The following is an 18732-nucleotide window of genomic DNA, read 5'->3' on the forward strand; positions in this document are numbered from 1 at the left end:
ACAAGGGGGCGTACATGTACAAGTTAATTTCGTGTTTATGTGCCAGTTAAAATTCACTTATTTATTAATTGTCATTATTATGTTTTTATTATTATTAATTTATTTATACATTTTTATTATTATTTATTTTATTATAATTTTTCATTTATTTAATGTGTATTATTATTTATTTTATTATAATTCATTTATTTATTTAATAATAATAATAATAATTTATTTATGTTATTATTATTATTATTCATTTATTTATAACTTTTTATTATTATTTATTTTATTGTTATTCATTTATTTAATTTTTATTATTATTTATTTTATTATAATTATTTATTCATTCATTTTTATTATTATTTATTTTATTTTTATTATTATTATTTATTTGTTTTTATTATTATTCATTTATTTAATTTTTTTGTGACAAATTTTTTTGGCTCAAAGACGAACCCAGATACAGTGGAACACGCTGTGCCTTGTTTTCGTTTTGTGTTACAGGCCTTAGTAGCACATGTGTAGGTCTCCTCTGGGCTAAAGGTTTACTAAGGGACAGAGGAAATTAACTTATTGTCATTTAACCCAAAACTGACACAGTGGGGGGCGATGTGTTCCTTATGCTGGCCCCCCATTATGCTCATATGGCTGTGTTTTCATCTCCTTTGTTGTTTCGTGCTTTTGGCAAGCGTGGTCCTCACATGCTGAGAATCTCAAGCGTGTTCACCCACTGTTACGTTCGATCGATTTATGGTTTGTATTTTATTAATGCGCCTCCATCTCCATCTCAAGTACAAAAAAATGACCACTGGGGTCGGGTAAAGAACTCCAACCACATTCGTAGAAATCGATTAGCTAGATCCGACCTTGCGGACAGGACACGGAACAAACAGAAACATATCGTTGGAGTGTTGGAGCAGAACCAGACAGATAACAAAGAACACTGATGAAATGAATAGAAAGTTCAACCCGAGTTTGTAATATCAGCTTCTCTTGAGAAAATACATCCAGTTCGTAGATGCTTGTCGTGTTTTGATGATCTGTGCCATTGTATATATGATTACACAGATTAAAAGAGGCTGGGAAGGGTCCCGCCGGCTCTTTAGCATGAGAAAACATGATTAATTCTTCCGAACAAAGACGGTCCGTTTAGTATTACGTTCAGACTCTGAATGGAGAGCTGGGAACGTCTCTAGCTGGGAACGTTATGGGAAACTCGTTTACCTCTGTGAAGGAATTGTATTCCTAACCAGCATCAACTTGGATTTGCAGTCCAGTCTTGGCCTACTGTCAGAGCTGAAAGAGGCTATGAGGCTGTGTTCCAATTATAAACTGCTCATTTAATAACGGACTTAAAGCTACTTGTTTTAACTTGATTTACTCTTGATTAAGTCTGTCTGATTTATATGCATCCAATTGCCCGATTGCGTCATGCTCCCTCTCCACCAATGCCGATCCTCGCTCTGATTGAGGAGAACGAAGCTAACTGCATTTTGTCACCTACACTTTGACGAGTGCAATGCGGATCAGCACAGTGTACGGAGAGACACACCCTGACAGCACTCTGATCCCGTCTCTGTGCAGGCGCCATCAATCGGCCAGCAGAGGTCATAATTGCATCAGTCATGAGAGAGTCCCTATCCGGCTTAACCCCACCCCTATATGAACAACAGGCCAATTGTTGTACATGTGGCTGCTCAGCCCAGCCTGCAGAGATTCAATACGATGTATTCGAGATCCCAGCTCTGGTGTTCAGCGCGTGTTTTTTTCCCGCTGTGCCACCTGAGCGGCCTTATTTCCTTTTTTTTGTGGTGCTTTGTTTAGACTTAGACTTGCCATTGGGCACACCGATGGCATACTGTTTGATGAATGTTAATTGATAGTAAGCTAATCTAGTAAAAACTATGAATGGCGCCCACTGGTGGCACAGAACTTGTATACACTAGCTCACACTTGAATCTTAGTGGTGCCAGTCTTAGGCCTGGTAACTGTCTGATAGAGGGACGGTCGTATAAGTGCTGGCATGAGAGGTGGAGGAATACACAGGGCATAGTGTCTCTCTGTTTGGCTCTATATGAGAATTGACCACAAGCTGGGGTAAAGAAGTGCCAATTTATCTCGTGTTGGAGGGGGCAAATGCTGGTCTGCAGCTCTTCTTGGGGTTTGGTCCAAGTGGTAGAGGAATTGCATTAAGGAATTAACCATACAAAAAGATGCTAACTAACAACAAGCTGTAGCGGGCATGGGTTGTGCATCGATACTGAAGCTGCAGGTGAAGCCCCGTACCTATGAGTCCAGGTGAAAAGAACCCAAGTGCAGGACACTAAACCAAGGTAGAACAATACCGTCTCTAAGGTGCCACAAATCAAAGAGAAAGAACAAAGCAGAAGATGGTCATAATAATGGAAACAAGTAAAAGTAACCAAATGAAATCTGCAGCCCAAAAATGGGGGGTGACAGAACAGAATGACCAGGAGATCAAGTCTTAGTCCAAGAAAAAAAAGAAGGATCTTCGCAACAGGGACTTAAGCCTAAGCTTCTCCCAGCGAAGACTCAGAATACTAGGAAACAGAACCAAAACTGAGTCACAATTACCAGCTATCAGCTACTCAATCCACCACTATGTGGCAAACCAGAAATCAGGAAAAAAAACGACCAAGAACAAGGGCTGGCTGCCACTATCATAATTGATGCTACCTGCACCCAAGGTGGATCTTGTGTAGCAGCCCACTACACACATCCCGGGCTGTGGCAAAGCAACATGTATAGAGACATAGAGACTTTTTTTTTTAGCGAATCAATGCTATGAGTCTAATGTACTTCCAAACCCCCTGCTGGTTCTAATCGCATGGCAGATATGCATGATGCTTCAAATTACGCCTTTCACCGCCCCCCCAAATTATGTAGACTTCTCGAGTTTATTCATTTAATTTAGAAAAAGAGAATGTAAACCTAAATCCAGAACCTTATTTCGGGAAAGACGATCAAATACCGTGCAAGAACTTCGAAGGAAACCAACAGCTCCAACAGTCATGCTGAGAACGGAGACGAATCCTGGGACTTCACAGCTTCAGACACCCGTTCAATCTGGACTAAAGTGATACTGGAGCGTTGCCACTTCTGCAGTGCTAATTCAGGTTTATGAAGGCCTGTTATAGCACTAATGGCCCGGCTGTGATTGGAGAGAGAGCGCGAGAGAGTAGAAATGTCAGGTACAGACACTTAAGCTGATTGGTATTTCCATTTCTCAGAATATTAGATGAGGTAGAAGTGAGAGCTTTGAAAGCAGAACTGGTTATAACGTGTGGATTCGGTGATGGTGAATGGATTGATTTTTATTTAATACTTTACTAGCAAATATACGGTAATATTGCTTGTTAAATTTTATTTATTTTACTATACAGTAAAGAGAAATTATTGTTATTGCAAAGACTTCAAATGAGCAGACTTGCAGCCATAACATTAAAACCACCTCCTTGTTTCTACACTAACTGTCCATTTTATCAGCTCCACTTACCATATAGAAGCACTTTGTAGTTCTACAATTACCGACTGTAGTCCATCTGTTTCTCTGCATGCTTTGTTAGCCCCCTTTCATGCTGTTCTTCATGGTCAGGACCCCCACAGAGCAGGTATTATTTAGGTGGTGGATCATGCTCAGCACTACAGCACTGTGACATGGTGGTGGTGTGTTAGTGTGTGATGTGCTGGGATGAGTGGATCAGACACAGCAGTGTCCACTCACTGTCCACTCTATTAGACACTCCTACCTAGTTGGTCCACCTTGTAGACGTAAAGTCAGAGACGATCTTTCATCTATTTCTGCTGTTTGAGTCGGTCATCTTCTAGACCTCCATCAGTGGTCACAGGAAGCTGCCCACGGGGCGCTGTTGGCTGGATGTTTTTGGTTGGTGGACTATTTTCAGTCCATCAGCGCTGCTGTGTCTGATCCACTCATACCAGCACAACACACACTGCAGTGCTGAGAATGATCCACCACCCAAATAACACCTACTGTGTAATGGTCCTGGGAGAGTCCTGACCATTGAAGAACAGCATGAAAGTGGGCTAACAAAGCATGCAGAGAAACAGATGGACTACAGTCAGTAATTGTAGAACTACAACGTGCTTCTGTATGGTAAGTGGAGCTGATTAAATGGACAGTGAGTGTAGAAACAAGGAGGTGGTTTTAATGTTATGGCTGATCGGTGTATATGATCATTGACCAAGCATAATGCAACACTGACCCAATTAAAGGTCAGTTGTGTGTTTGACTGGTTTAAACTGACCAACAAAATCACTGGACATAAAACAAAACAACTTCAGCCAAACAGTTCAGTCAGAATCTCAAGTTACTCCTTGAATCCTTACATGATTGGTGCAGACAGCAGGAGGTTTAGAGCTTTAGGATGGCATATCCGTCCCGGGATCTCATCTACACAGTGAGTGTTTATGCATGTCTGGATATATCGAAGGTCAGCACTTCAATACCTTCCCAGTTCTAGGGGGATCTTATATATAATAGGTAACGAGAGGCTGGGCTGTAGCTGCAAAACTCCTAATCATCACTGCCCCCCTGTTCAGCTAAAGTCAGCACTCACGCTTGGACAGCAGTCTCAGAAATATGAGAAAACATTTCACCATGGTAACAGGAACCGATTCGACCTTGACGTTTTCCAGCAGTCTTGCTTTTGAACAGGATTTTGTCCGAATGTTGCACTTGTACATTTCTACGCTCGTGAAATACTGCATTTTGGTGCTACTAAATTGAAGACCCTAGCAACGGCATATGATGATGATATGACCACCTTCCTATCTGGCACCAGGATGTTAGCAGCAGATCCTTTAATTCCTGTAAGTTGTGAGGTGAGGCCTCCATGGATCGGACTTGTTTGTCCAGCACGTCCTACAGATGCTCGACTGGATTGAGATCTGGGGTTTGTATTTGGAGGCCAAGTCAACACCTTGGCCTCAAACAGGGTGTACATGGTCTGCAACGATGCTTAGGTAGGTAGTGCGTGTCAAAGTAACATCTACATGGATGGCAGGACCCAAGGTTTCCCAGCAGAACATTGTCCAAAGCATCACACTGCCTCTGCCGGCTTGCCTTCTTCCCATAGTGCATCCTGGTGCCGTGTGTTTCCCAGGTAAGCGACGCACGTGAAAATGTGATTCATCAGACCAGGCCACCTTCTTCCATTGCTCCATTGCTCCATTGCTCTGTGGTCCAGTTCCGATGCTCACGTGCCCATTGTTGGTGCTTTCGGCATTGGACAGGGGTCAGCATGGGCACCCTGACTGGTCGTGTACAATAAAATTTTGTATGGCATCTCTCCAACAGAGGTACATAAGACAGTGGCCAAAAGTCTGGTACCGCTAGTGTTATTTCAATACAATGTCCAATACAAATCATATTAATCAAGTGAATCAAATGAAATGAATCAAATGAAATGAATCAAATGAAATGATTAAAATCAAATAAATCAAATGAAATGAATCAAAACAAATGAATCGAATCAAATGAATTCCCGTGTTTGTAGATAGAAAGTCCAATAAGCTTACAGTCAGGTGTCCACATACTTTTGGACTGAAACTGTATGCAGAACTATACATAATATGTACCATTAACCTTTAAACCTGCAATATTTTGCATTTAAAACAGGCATTTGTAACTATTCGGGCATCCAATTCAACTGGAAAAATGGAATACTCTAGGGCTGATGGTATTGTTGATTGGATTGGTCGGACCCAGCTGGTGTCGATCGTTCTGGCCTGTTTTTGACCCCCCGCTGAACTGAGGTTAACCAATCCTGTGTGTGCGATAGATTCATATCGTGGTTGATTTGCAGTGCTGCCTCCATCTATTTCTGACTCTCGAGCAAACACGCAACACACACGAAGCCGTACGATAGTTTGCAATATATAAACAAATCTTCCATCTAGAGATTGAATAGTATGAAATATTTACATTATGGAAACTTGGAAAAAAAACAATAACCCAGGTTACTGTATCATGGTGTAGATTGCCAGGGCAGCACAACCACAAGGGCTGTATTATTGAAAAAAATAAAGTTGTTTCCTCTACAAATATGATTTTAAACCATCATGATAGATGTTATAATAATATCTAAACAGTAGCAACAGCATTGTCACTACCTACAGTGTCCCTTTGCTATATATATATTTTTTAATGCATTTTCTCCCCCTTTAGGGCGTCCAATTGCTCAATTGCATCATGCTTCCTCTCTATCAATGCCGATCCCTGCTCTGACTGAGGAGAACAAAGCTAACCCACGCCCCCTCCGATACATGGGCAGCAAGCCGTATGCATCTTATCACCCACACATTGACGAGTGTTGTGCCACCTAGCATTGTGTACGGAGAGACACACCCTAAGAGCACTCTTTCCTCATCTCTGTGTAGGCGCCTCTAATCAGCCAGCAGAGGTCGTAATTGCACCAGTCTGGCAGAGAGAGAGACCCCATCCGGCTTTGTCCCGCTCATCTGAACAACAGGCCAACCGATGTATTCGAGATCCCAGCTCTGGTGTGCTAGCGTACTTGACTGCTGCACCACCTGAGCGGCTCTGTCCCTTTGCTATCTTAAAGTTTGGTGTCAGAAGTGGGATCACCAATACCTCTCCATGTTCTTTTCCCAATAATTTCATAGGGCTGATATTTTAAAGACATTTAGCCATTTAGACGTTCTGCTTAGTTACAGTTCATACGCTTAATTAGAATAGATTAAATGGTGTAAATAAGTTTTATTAAATGTCCAACTTGGGTTTCTGCATCCATAACATGCAGCAGCACCTCTTATCCTACAGAACCAAACCCCTAATCTTCTACTAAATTAGTCTAAGCTAAAGGAAGCGCTCACATATACTGTACCTATAGCTGGGTTTTACTTGTTTTTTCTCTGTATCTTGTTCCCCTGTTTGCTAAAATCGTTTTTGATTTACGAGCTGAACTCTGGTTTTAAATGTTAGCATATTTTACCTATCAGTGGCTCATTTTTCTTATTAACTCTGGGACTTATGGGAAAGCCGAAAATGTCAAAATAATTACAAAGACTAATCGACTTTACTGCAGTTTGTTTAATTGGGAGCTTTTTAGTGTTATTTTACTATGTAGTCTAGAGAAGATTGCAGATGCACTACATGGCCAAATGTACGTGGACACCTGTGGCTATAAGCTTGTTGGGCCTCCCATTCCAAAACCAAACTGGTGCACAGTGGCTTTTTCTAAACTAAAGGAACACCAACCCTGACCAGGATGAAGCGTTTTTTTTATGAAATGAAAAAAATGAAATAAAAAATAAAATGTCTAACATCTGATTTCTTGCACATAACACCACACTGGACATGGGCACTCTAAATATGAATATTTTTGGTCTTTAGATTGGTGTTATATTTGTCGATGATGAGTGAATAAACACCAGGAAAAGGACACATATAATCTGATGCACAATTTACACCATAATAATATGATAGGATAATAATAGGAGTGTCTACTATATATACTATAAACACCAGAAAAAGGACAGGTATATGTCTAAATAAAGACCAGAAAAATGACAGGTCTATGTCTAAATAAAGACCAGAAAAATGACAGGTATACATAATAATAATAATAATAACAATAATAATAATAATAATAATAATAATTAAATGAATAATAATAAAAAAATTGGAAATATAAAAAATCATAATATCATAATAAATAACAATAATAACAATAGTAATAATAAAATAAAAATAATAATGAATAAAAACTAAAAAATAATATAAAATAAATAATTATAAGAAATATAAAATAAATAATAAATACTATAAATAAAATCATAATAAATAATAAATAATAACAATAAAATAATAATTATAAATAATAATTAACAAATTGGAAAAAATAAATAAATAATGTAAATAAAATTATAATAAAATAATAATAATAATAACAATAATAATAATCATAATTAAATGAATAATAATTTAAAAAATGGAAATATAAAAAAATAATAATATAAATAATATCATAATAAATAACAACAATAATAAAAAAAAAATTATAATGAATAATAACTAAAAAATTATATAAAATAAATAATAAAAACAATTATAAAATAAATAATAAGTACTATAAATAAAATAATAATAATAATAAATAATAATAATTAAAACATTGGAAAAAAAATTAAATAATGTTTATATATGTTTAAATAAATACCAGAAAAAGAACGGTTATATGTGTAAATAAATACCAGTAAAATAACGGCTATATGAGTAAATAAAATACAGTTTTTGAAAGTGGACACCTCAACTTTTCTGTAGGCATCTGGAAGGCTCATTTATTATTAGCTGATTCCTGCTGTGCTCTATTTGTATGGATGTGCTGTAATGGATGCTTGGCAGTACCAGCCAGCACGGTGGGAATCTTGAAGCAGCAGCGATGATGAAATGGAGCAGAGATTGCAGGCTATTTTTTTCTTAAATGCATGAATCATATATTCCAGAGAATGGCTTCATCCAGTAGGAAACGTGTTCAGCCGTGCATATCTACAATCTTTCCAATTTGTTTCATTTTGAAATTAATGGGAGCCATTATTGTTAATAACTTCATTAAATTCGTGGGTGTAGTCATCAACCATCGCAGCATGATGATGATAAACATTATCACAGTTGTGCCCATCCTTGAATTATCAATTATTTTGTCACAATATGTCTTCCGCCACCTAATGATCAGCATCATCGGCACCATCATATTTTTTTTACTAGAAGAACCACGTCTTAGGAAAAGCAGGTGTTACCTCGACGTCCCTGGTCCTGAATATGTAGTTGGTTTATCTTTTGTTGCTGTTACGGTTTCCATTTCTCAGAAAGGCCAGAAAAAAAGACAGATATATGTGTAAATAAATACCAGAAAAAGGAAAGATATGTGTGTAAATAAATACCAGAAAAAGGACAGATATATGTGTAAATAAATACCAGAAAAAGGACAGGTATGTGTGTAAATAAATACCAGAAAAAGCAAAGATATGTGTGTAAATAAATACCAGAAAAAGGACAGATATATGTGTAAATAAATACCAGAAAAAGGACAGGTATGTGTGTAAATGTATTGTGTCTAAATCTAAAATACATCTAAATAATAACTAATATAAATATGATAATAAATAATAATAAAACAATAATAATAAATAATAATAGAAAAATTGAAAATATACAATAAACAATAAATGATATAAGTAAAAGTATAATAAATAATAATAATGAATAATAATTAAAACATTGGCAATATAAAATACATCACAAATAATATATTAATAAATAATAATAATAATAATAATAAATAATAAAAAATTGGAAATATAAAATAAATCATAAATAATATAAATAATATTATAATAAATAACAATAATAATAATACATAATTAATGACTATATATAATTTTATATTGGATATATAAAATTAATCATAAATAATAATAATAATAATAATAATAATAAATAATATCATTATCACCCATGGTCCAGAAGCTACCAAATCATTCTGGTTGTGGATTCATTGTGGATTATTATTTGACCATTTGACCAACTTTGACTGTTGAATACCCATGGTACGATGGCCACCAAGCTCATGGTCAGGTGTCCACATTTTTTAGGCCAAAAAGTGTATCCAGTGTAAACAGCAGGAGGTAAATCCATGTGATGGTTGACACGATTCATCCTCTATGCTGGAGATCTAATGTTTTGCTAGATGAACAAAAGACTCTTGTGCATTTCTTAGCCATTTTCTATTCAGCGTTACACTGCTGTGCTTTATTCCATTTTCAATACGGAACACTGATCCAGATCGTTACTGGAATTGCCGTAGTGCAAGGTAATGATGCAACAACAATGCAGTCCACCTTACTGAAAGTTTTGTTATGTGTTTGCAGACGAGTGCTGTGCTCTGCTCCGGAGGGTGCGCCCTGCTTGCTGTCAGCTCCCTGCTGGCCATTGTTACCATCTTCCTGCCCGGTGGACCCTGCGAGAGAAAGATCTGCACACTGGCTGGGTACATGCAGATGGCCTCAGGTTAGTACTCAATCTTATAAGACCACATGTAAATTTGTTAAGTATCAACATCACAAAGACTAAGTCCTAGTCATATTAACAGAGTAAGTGTCAATATGTTGGACAGGTCAACAATGGGTATAAAAATGAATGCTAATAATGAGTTATACTCTCTAATCAATCCTTTATTCATAAAGAAAAGCATTACTTTAGCCACTTAGAACTCATGATCCTGAGCAATTAGGATATCACTTAAGGTACTGGCCTGGTATTTAGAAGATTGCTGTTTGTTTATGTTGAGTTTCTAAACAAGAATTAAAACTTCAGCTTTACATTTTTCTACACACGGGGCACCAAAAATGCAGGTAATTTGGAAACTTAAAAATTCTAACGTTTGGTCTGTTTTCTTTAGGAAGAACAACTTGTATTGTAATATTTTCCTTAAATATGTATTGACCTTTGTCCATCCAATAAAAATATCAACACCTGCCCACAGAAATCACAATAAATGACCCAAAAGCTGTCTATAAATAGGTACAGGGAGGATACACTTTGCATTATTGATTGGTTTGTGCCAGCAGCAGTCGTCTGAACATGGATGAACATGTAGAGAGTTCCCCCAATGGGCCAGCCATGCCTGGCAGTAAGACAGGAAAAGTTTTTTTTATTTGTTATATTCATTCTACAGCCAGTCATTATTATAATTATAAATAATTATTGTTTGACATTAATGTTAGTATTATTAAAATTAATAAAGTCATTTTTATCAGACAGCTTATGTAAAAAACATAGTCATTACTGTTATTTACTGCCCAAAGTACCTACACCGCAATTCTGACTCTACCTTCCCTTTGTTTCCTCTATTGAATCACATAATGTAATATGATTAGCTATGACGTGATGTGTAGAAAGAACTACAGCTCCTGTCCAACTGGCTCGGTTTCTCATCTAGTGAATTCTTTTTGTGCTGATATTATCAATCCAGGCACAGCATATTAAACAGCTCAACATGGTTCTGAGATAAAGATGAGTAGCCTAAATATTTAAGATGATGCTGTTTGTTTTGTGTTCATGTAATTCAGGTTAGGCTTTGTGGGGATGGGAACATCCATCCTAGTGGGTTGGAGAAAAATATGGTTGTCCTTAATAAGCATTTAATGGTCTAATACACTAACCCACCCCTGCAGAGAGTACAAGCTCTTGGTTTCAAGTCTTAGAGGTCCTACAGGTCTGTAGAACCCTCAATATATGGGCCAATGGGAACATCAATCCCAGTGGGTTGGAGAACATTATAGTTGTTCTTAATAAGCATTTAATGGTGTTTTTGGGTGCCACAGCAGTTGAATACACTATCCCACCCCTGCAGACAGGTCTGCAGAACCCTTAAATGGCACAGTTGGTCATGTCTATAGTGGAAGATCTAGGGTTTCTACTTATAGCCGCTGCAAAACTGACTTCTGCTGTCAGGTTGTGGTCCAGGCAGAAGTAGTGAAGGTTCTTTGTCACAATAATCAATGCTAACTAACAATTGCCAACTAAAGAAAGCAAATAAAACTGTAATAACATCATAAGAATATTGTATGGGTGTTTAGACCTGTAGAAAAGAAGTTAAGCTAAAGCTAAAGCAATAATTCTATTTAGTAAATGAATTTTCACCATTCCAATCTCAGGAGTGTCCCATTTTTGACACTCATATATAAAAAGACCTGACCCCAACTGAACATGACAATGCACAGCCCTCGAAAAGGGTGAAATTAATGAATAAACCCTGAAGTACTCATTGTCGCCAGTGGTTGCCAGGAGACGGAAATTGCCGGCGTGTTTAGACGAGGCGACGGAAGCTGAAACGGTTATGGAAAAGAGACAATTATGGCCTTTTAGAGTGGGTCACAGGTTCGTAGGTCGCATTGGGGTTTATTCAGGTGGCAGCCTTCATTTGTGAGGCAACTGGACCTGTTAACACCCACGCAGGCATCTCCAGGTTTATGGCGGTGAATATAAAGGCCAGTGGCATTAATCTATCTATCTATTAATCTATCTATCCATCCATCCATCCATCCATCCATCCATCCATCCATCCATCCATCCATCCATCCATCCATCCATCCATCTATCCACCCACCCTATCTATCTATCTATCTATCTATCTATCTATCTATCTATCTATCTATCTATCCATCTATCCATCTATCCATCTATCCATCTATCCATCTATCCATCCATCCATCCATCCATCCACCCACAGTTACAGTTTCTACACAGGGGTTCTATCCAGTTGTGTTGAGTTACTGCTGGACAAAAAAAAATCTGTCTTGACAATCAAGTGCAATTTCCATAGCCTGTCATGTACACCTTTCTACTCCTAGCATCACACTACAGTTTGTAACTATGTTTGTCTCTTGGCTCCTGTTTCATTCACTGCTTCCATTAAAATGAATGTCTTTGTAGTTCAGATCACAAGAGCGAATGTTCTTTTTCACCAGCATGACTGCAGCATGGATCATACGGAGCTAACGGTGGACAAATTCAGCAGGTTTCTTAGCAAATGTGTAATTTTATAATGGCGCCTTTTCAGTCGTTCGAAAACGAACCTCGTTCTCCTACAACGCTCACACCTACTGTACGTCTTCGTGTCAAAGCTATCCCGCAAGACAGCAAAATTGAATCTCTGAAGCAGCGACCTTTCAGATTTGTTTTCAATTTTGTTGCTTCCTTGTACTGAAACCTGTTGAGCTTTGAATATTATTATCGGGGACTGAAAGGAGATGAATAAGGCGCGTCCGGGAAGAGTTGATCTCTAGACCAAATCCATTTCGTGCTTCGATACGTGTCTGAAAATACACTATGTGGCCAAATGTATGTGGACACCTGAGCAGGGACACTAGATGTAAATAAAATTGGAAAAATAATTGATATTGGAAGATTAACCCAATTTATCATGATAATAGATAGATAGGTGACCGCATTATGGGAGCGGTACCACTGCACATACATTTATTTACATTTTTTGGCATTTATTGGACACTTTTAGGGGCCCTACAGGTAAACCAGCCCCTTTCCAATCGCTAGTGCAGTATTTTTACTGCTTAGCATACCCCTGTTATGGTAACATTCAGTTTTTATGCTTAATATTACTTACAGAGATAAGCAACATATCTGTCAGTAAGCTGTAAAATGTTGTAAACAGATAAGAAACAACAGTTAGCACAGAATGGAGGTTTCAAAGTCCGTCTCCCAAGTGTTAAAACAGTAATGTGACTGGAGTAATATAAAAGGAAGGCCACAGATCTGTCCGTTGTTCTTCAGCCCACGTACTGCTGTAAGAACCCATGATTGCATTTTACTAAATCTTATTTAATCTTGTCTGTGGGTCTGAACCCATGAACTTTGTCAAACAAGCCTAGAATCAATGGACAGAGTATTTAGTTTATTAGTATTCACTCACTAATAAATAGATTCCCGTAACACCATGCAATAAAATCTGCCTTTTGCAATCTCGGTTAATTTAGCATATTAGCTTTAATGAATCGCATTGAGCCCTTTAGTATTTCGCGGCTCCACGTCTCTCCTTGTCTGACACATCGTTTCCCATGTATTTGCTTATTAGAAAAGCTTTGAACATTTCCCACTCCACCGATTTCAAATTCGGCCCAAGTGAAAGAAGCCACGAGAGCTAATTAGTACACGTTCTGGACAATTCTCTCGGATCTTACACTTTTTTACACTCTCGCTCTCTCACGTTTCCTAATCTTGACCCTCGTTTGAAATAGCTTTCACACTCTGTTGACCCCACACTCTGGACTCTGTGGGGTTTATGTTTTTTTATGAAGGCGCATGGCCCGTTCAGCTACAGCTTAGCCTGTGATTGGCAACCACTGGTTGACACAAGAAAGATACGCAAGCACACACCGATCAGCCATAACATTAAAACCACAGTGTCCATTTTATCAGCTCCACTTACCATACAGGAGCACTTTGTAGTTCTACAATTACTGACTGTAGTCACCCTGCTTTCACCGTGTTCTTCAGTGGTCAGGACTCACAGGACCACTACAGAGCAGGTATTGTTTAGATGGTGGATCATTCTCACTGTGTTAGTGTGTGTTGTGCTGGTATGAGTGGATCAGACACAGCAGCGCTGCTGGAGTTTTTAAACACCGTGTCCACTCACTGTCCACTTTATTAGACACTCCTACCTAGTTGGTCCACCTTGTAGATGTAAAGTCAGAGACGATCGCTCATCTATTGCTGCTGTTTGAGTCGGTCATCTTCTAGACCTTCATCAGTGGTCACAGGACGCTGCCCACGGGGCGCTGTTGTCTGGATATTTTTGGTTGGTGGACTATTCTCAGTCCAGCAGTGACAGTGAGGTGTTTAAAAACTCCATCAGCACTCATACCAGCACAACACACACTAACACACCACCACCATGTCAGTGTCACTGCAGTACTGAGAATGATCCAGACCCAAATAATACCTGCTCTGTGGGGGTCCTGACCATTGAAGAACAGCATGCAAAGGGGCAAACAAAGCATGCAGAGAAACAGATGGACTACAGTCAGTAATTGTAGAACTATTTGCATTGCAACTGTATGCATTTGTGTATGTAGTGTTCTCCTGGTATCTGTCAAACCCAGATTACCTTCAGAAAATGTGTGTTAGATGAGCCCAAGTCCAATAGGGGTATGCTTTATACCACTCCAGCTTTACACTTTTCATTGTGCATGTTTATCTGAGTCATAGGTGTAGCTGCTTGGCCATGGAAACCCAGTTATTGAAGCTCTCTGTAGGCAGACGACTGACAGTATAGGTGCCTGTATAAGGGCCCAACAGGAACAGCTTGATGGTGGCCGGGCTTGATTAACCTCGCAATTAATTGTTCAGTACCTTTACTGCTGAGCCACTACAACCAATACTGGACAAATAATTAATGGACTGACTTGGATAGATGAGATCACACTATCTCAAAGACCCAAAGTCAATGACGTCTAAATCTCATCTAGCCCTAGAATAATAAAGGGGCTCAAAGGGTGCCTTATATGCTTTGATGGAAAGCTGTAGGCTTGTAGGTAATCATCAGAGATCCTCTGAATTGGGTATGGACTAGTGTTACTTAGGAGACAATCAGGTGCCAACTTGTATCGCATTACATCAAGTTTGTTTCGCAGTCAATAGGCAGAAGTGCTTAGGGCGCAAAGAAAGAAAGAAAGAGTCTCACCATTGTGATGATCCACACCTTCAATGCCTGTTACGTAAACGGCAATGGATGCCAAAGTGTATTACTATTTAAGTAATCATGTATTACTATTTACAGACCAGATCTTTATGATGTAGTTAATGCATGCAATAGGCCTGCAGTTCTAAAGGTGAGGGCATTTTGATGTGCTGCCAGTACCAGAAATAACTAAAGCTAGAACCATCATGGCCTAAGATATTCTAAAAATAATATTTCAAAAGTGAGCAGTTCGTCGCTCAGATGGCGCAGCGGTAAAATACGCTAGCACACCAGAGCAGGGATTTCGAATCCATCGTATTGAATCTCAGCTCTGCCATCCGGCTGGGCTGGGCGGCCACATGAACAACGATTGGCTTTTGTTCAGGGTGGGATGAGCCGGACCGGGGTTCCTCATAACTGGTGCAATTACGACCTCTGTTGGCTGAGTTGGGGAATGATGCTGATCAGGGTGTGGCTGATCCGCATATGAACTCGCCTCGTGCAGGTGAAAAGATGCAGTCGGTACTGCATATGTGTCGGAGGGGGCGTGTGTCAGGTGCAAAGCTCCTCAGTTAGCCGTGGAGGGTTGTATTGGTAGAGGTGAAGCGTAACGCAATCAGGGTAAGTAAGCAGTTCTTATTTAACTTTATCTACTCATAAATCTAGCCAATGAAACCCTTCATACCTGTCAGTTCAATTTGTGTTGCCATGTGAAGGGTTAAATTCAAGAAGTCCCTTTGTCTCTTTCTACTGTGGCTGGATAGAACGTTGGTGATTTGTGGTCCATCTATAAATAAACCAATTTCAAATAACAGTGAAATTGACCAATCATATCTTCCCTCTAAATGGGTGCCCATTGTTAACCATTTAAGAGTCATGGTCCGCTACTAGCTAGTAACGCAATCCAGCACAGCCTCTTTTTAAAATATACATTTACCCTTTTGTTTATAAATGTTCCAGCCAATAGATTGAACCTCTGTGTATATTTAGTTTGTTTCTGACTCTCATGTTGTAGTGCAACACTGGTAAGTTATTAACAGGTGCATATGTTAAATCTTATACATTTATATCTGAATAAAGCACTTTAATCTTTAAGTTAGGGTGTAATAAATTAACAATTTTGATAAATAAACCCTAAATGTAATTTAAACCGTGACTTTTATGAATAGGACTACACAGGATGGAGCATTTTCTTCAGCTACCATTTTACTTTAATGCCGTTTTATTTGAGGTATGTTGCATTATGGATCAAAACATCTTTTGATCCTTTATGCCTATGCTGGACCGTAGGCTTGCCAGCAGTCCTAGAGTTTCCTTAGGAGTCAGTGCAGGTTGATGTGACCCCATGGCTTTGATGGACACCAAATTCACTCCGGTCAAAGCTTGTGCCTTGGGCAGTCTGTGCCGACAATCCCCTGCTGAAGTGAGAGAGGTAGCACAAGAGTCGGTACATAACCCTATTACTAGCTGTACATAATGATTCATTCATTTTTAATAACCCGTCCATGGTGTCGTGGTGCTGTGGTTCCAAACCGAACCTGGACGCGAAGGAATGTAATCAGTACAGGTTCTGAAACACTGGATTGACCCCAGGACCTTAGGATTCTACAAACCGTGTCGCTGTGCTGTGCCAACACTTGTCGCTCTAGGTATTTGTTTGGTAAACCTCCTCATGCAGGTAGATACTTCCCCGAAGAACTTTTTTTTTCGTGTTCCACCAAACTACAGGATGATCATTTGTCAGGCAGTTGCAGGCTCATTTCATCATACTGTACACATAAACACACAGCTGGCTGCACACTGACAGCAGGGAGTTCTCCAAACACACCACACACACATCCAGAACTTACATACACACACACCTGCGCCACTATTTCAATATACAGACCGTTATTTATTGTCAGTTTTTGTTCTACTCTTGCGGCTCCTCCTCCAATTGTCTCCTAATCTAGACCTCCACTATGGACCGAGGAGAGTCCGTCACACGCCACTTTCGACCCACGTGAGGCGAGTTCCTATGGGGATCCGTTACTCGCACAGAGTGTCACACACCGATCCCCATCATCCCCATCATTGGGGATCGAAGGCGCGATCGATCAGCCAGCAAAGGCCACAATTGCAGTAGTTAGTAGAAGTAGTAGTCCCGCCCCTTACAGACAAACACCCAATCACATGTCTGCGTAAGCTGAGATTCGAAAGTACAGCTCAGCACTGGTGGGCTAGGGTTAGGGTTTACCATCAGTTTCAACTGCAGACCCAGCTGTGATATGGAAAAGTAACTGCCCCCTGTTTAATTATGGAATTTGAGTTATGGTATCTGCGATGGACTGGCGCCCCGTCCAGGGTGTTACTGTGTGCCTTGTGCCCATTGAAAAGCTGGGATAAGCTCCAGCACCCCCAACCCCTGGACTGAGAATAGTCCAACCAAAAATATCCAGCTAACAGCGCCCTGTGGGCAGCGTCCTGTGACCACTGCTGAAGGTCTAGAAGATGACCAACTCAAACAGCAGCAATAGATGAGCGATCGTCTCTGACTTTACATCAACAAGGTGGACCAACTAGGTAGGAGTGTCTAATAGAGTGGACAGTGAGTGGACACGGTGTTTAAAAACTCCAGCAGCGCTGCTGTGTCTGGTATCTGCGATTGACTGGCGCCCCATCCAGGGTGTTACTGTGTGCCTTGCGCCCATTGAAAAGCTGGGATAGGCTCCAGCAGGTTTTACCATCGCTTTATCCTGTTTAGAGTCGTGGTGGGTCCACTTCACTGGGCGAAGGGTAGGAAACACCAAGGACAGGTCACCAGTCCATCACTGGGCAAACACACACCAGACTGCATGTCTATGGACTGTTGGAGGATATCAGAGCACCTGGAGAAAACCCATATTGAAACCAGCTGGAAATCAAACCCAGGAGCTTCTTGCTGTGAGGAGACAGTGCCACCCACCATGCCGCCCTGATTCCACTGTTGTTTTTAACTAATATAAAGCATTCAAAAAGAGTTCTAACAGACAATTAGATGGCAACACCCAGGAAGGGTACCTCCGGCGTGACAATGCACCAGTAAACCAAACTCATTCATTTAAACGCAGGCTCATGCTAAACACTCTCTAATTCTTGCAACCTCTGTGATTAATCCTGGCATTCAAAGCATTCAAAACTTCAGGAAACGAACACGCCCGTCTCCTCCTTTTGCACGTTTTGCTGTATTCATGACCGGGAACTTGAACCTTCCTATTCCCACCCTTGAGCATTCACCAGGATAAACGTTCCAGCTGTTGGAGGTTAGAAAGAGCCGACTCACAGTCGTCTAGCTTTTATTTGTCTTCCGTGTGAATGCAGAATTAGGAAGACTCTCCCGGGTGACCGACTTTGTTTTAAAGTTCCAGAACTAAAACCTTATAGTTTCTGTTCTTCACGATTTCAGCTTCACCTCAAAGCGCGACCTCTATTTTCTCAACACGGCCTTAAAATCCTGTGG

At 39.7% G+C, this 18732-nt stretch overlaps 1 protein-coding gene across 1 annotated transcript in view; it reads left to right on the forward strand.

The window, feature by feature from the left end:
- The window catches only part of LOC134303704 (LHFPL tetraspan subfamily member 7 protein), an 85838-nt gene that overhangs the window by 17092 nt on the left and 50014 nt on the right, over nucleotides 1-18732 (forward strand). Inside the window, exon 2 of the mRNA XM_062989178.1 lies at nucleotides 9922-10060. Within this exon, the coding sequence (XP_062845248.1) occupies nucleotides 9922-10060 (139 nt within the window). The remainder of the gene's footprint in view (nucleotides 1-9921; nucleotides 10061-18732) is intronic.

The sequence above is a fragment of the Trichomycterus rosablanca genome, chromosome 26, assembly GCF_030014385.1.
Source record: "Trichomycterus rosablanca isolate fTriRos1 chromosome 26, fTriRos1.hap1, whole genome shotgun sequence".
NCBI classification, from domain to species: domain Eukaryota; kingdom Metazoa; phylum Chordata; class Actinopteri; order Siluriformes; family Trichomycteridae; genus Trichomycterus; species Trichomycterus rosablanca.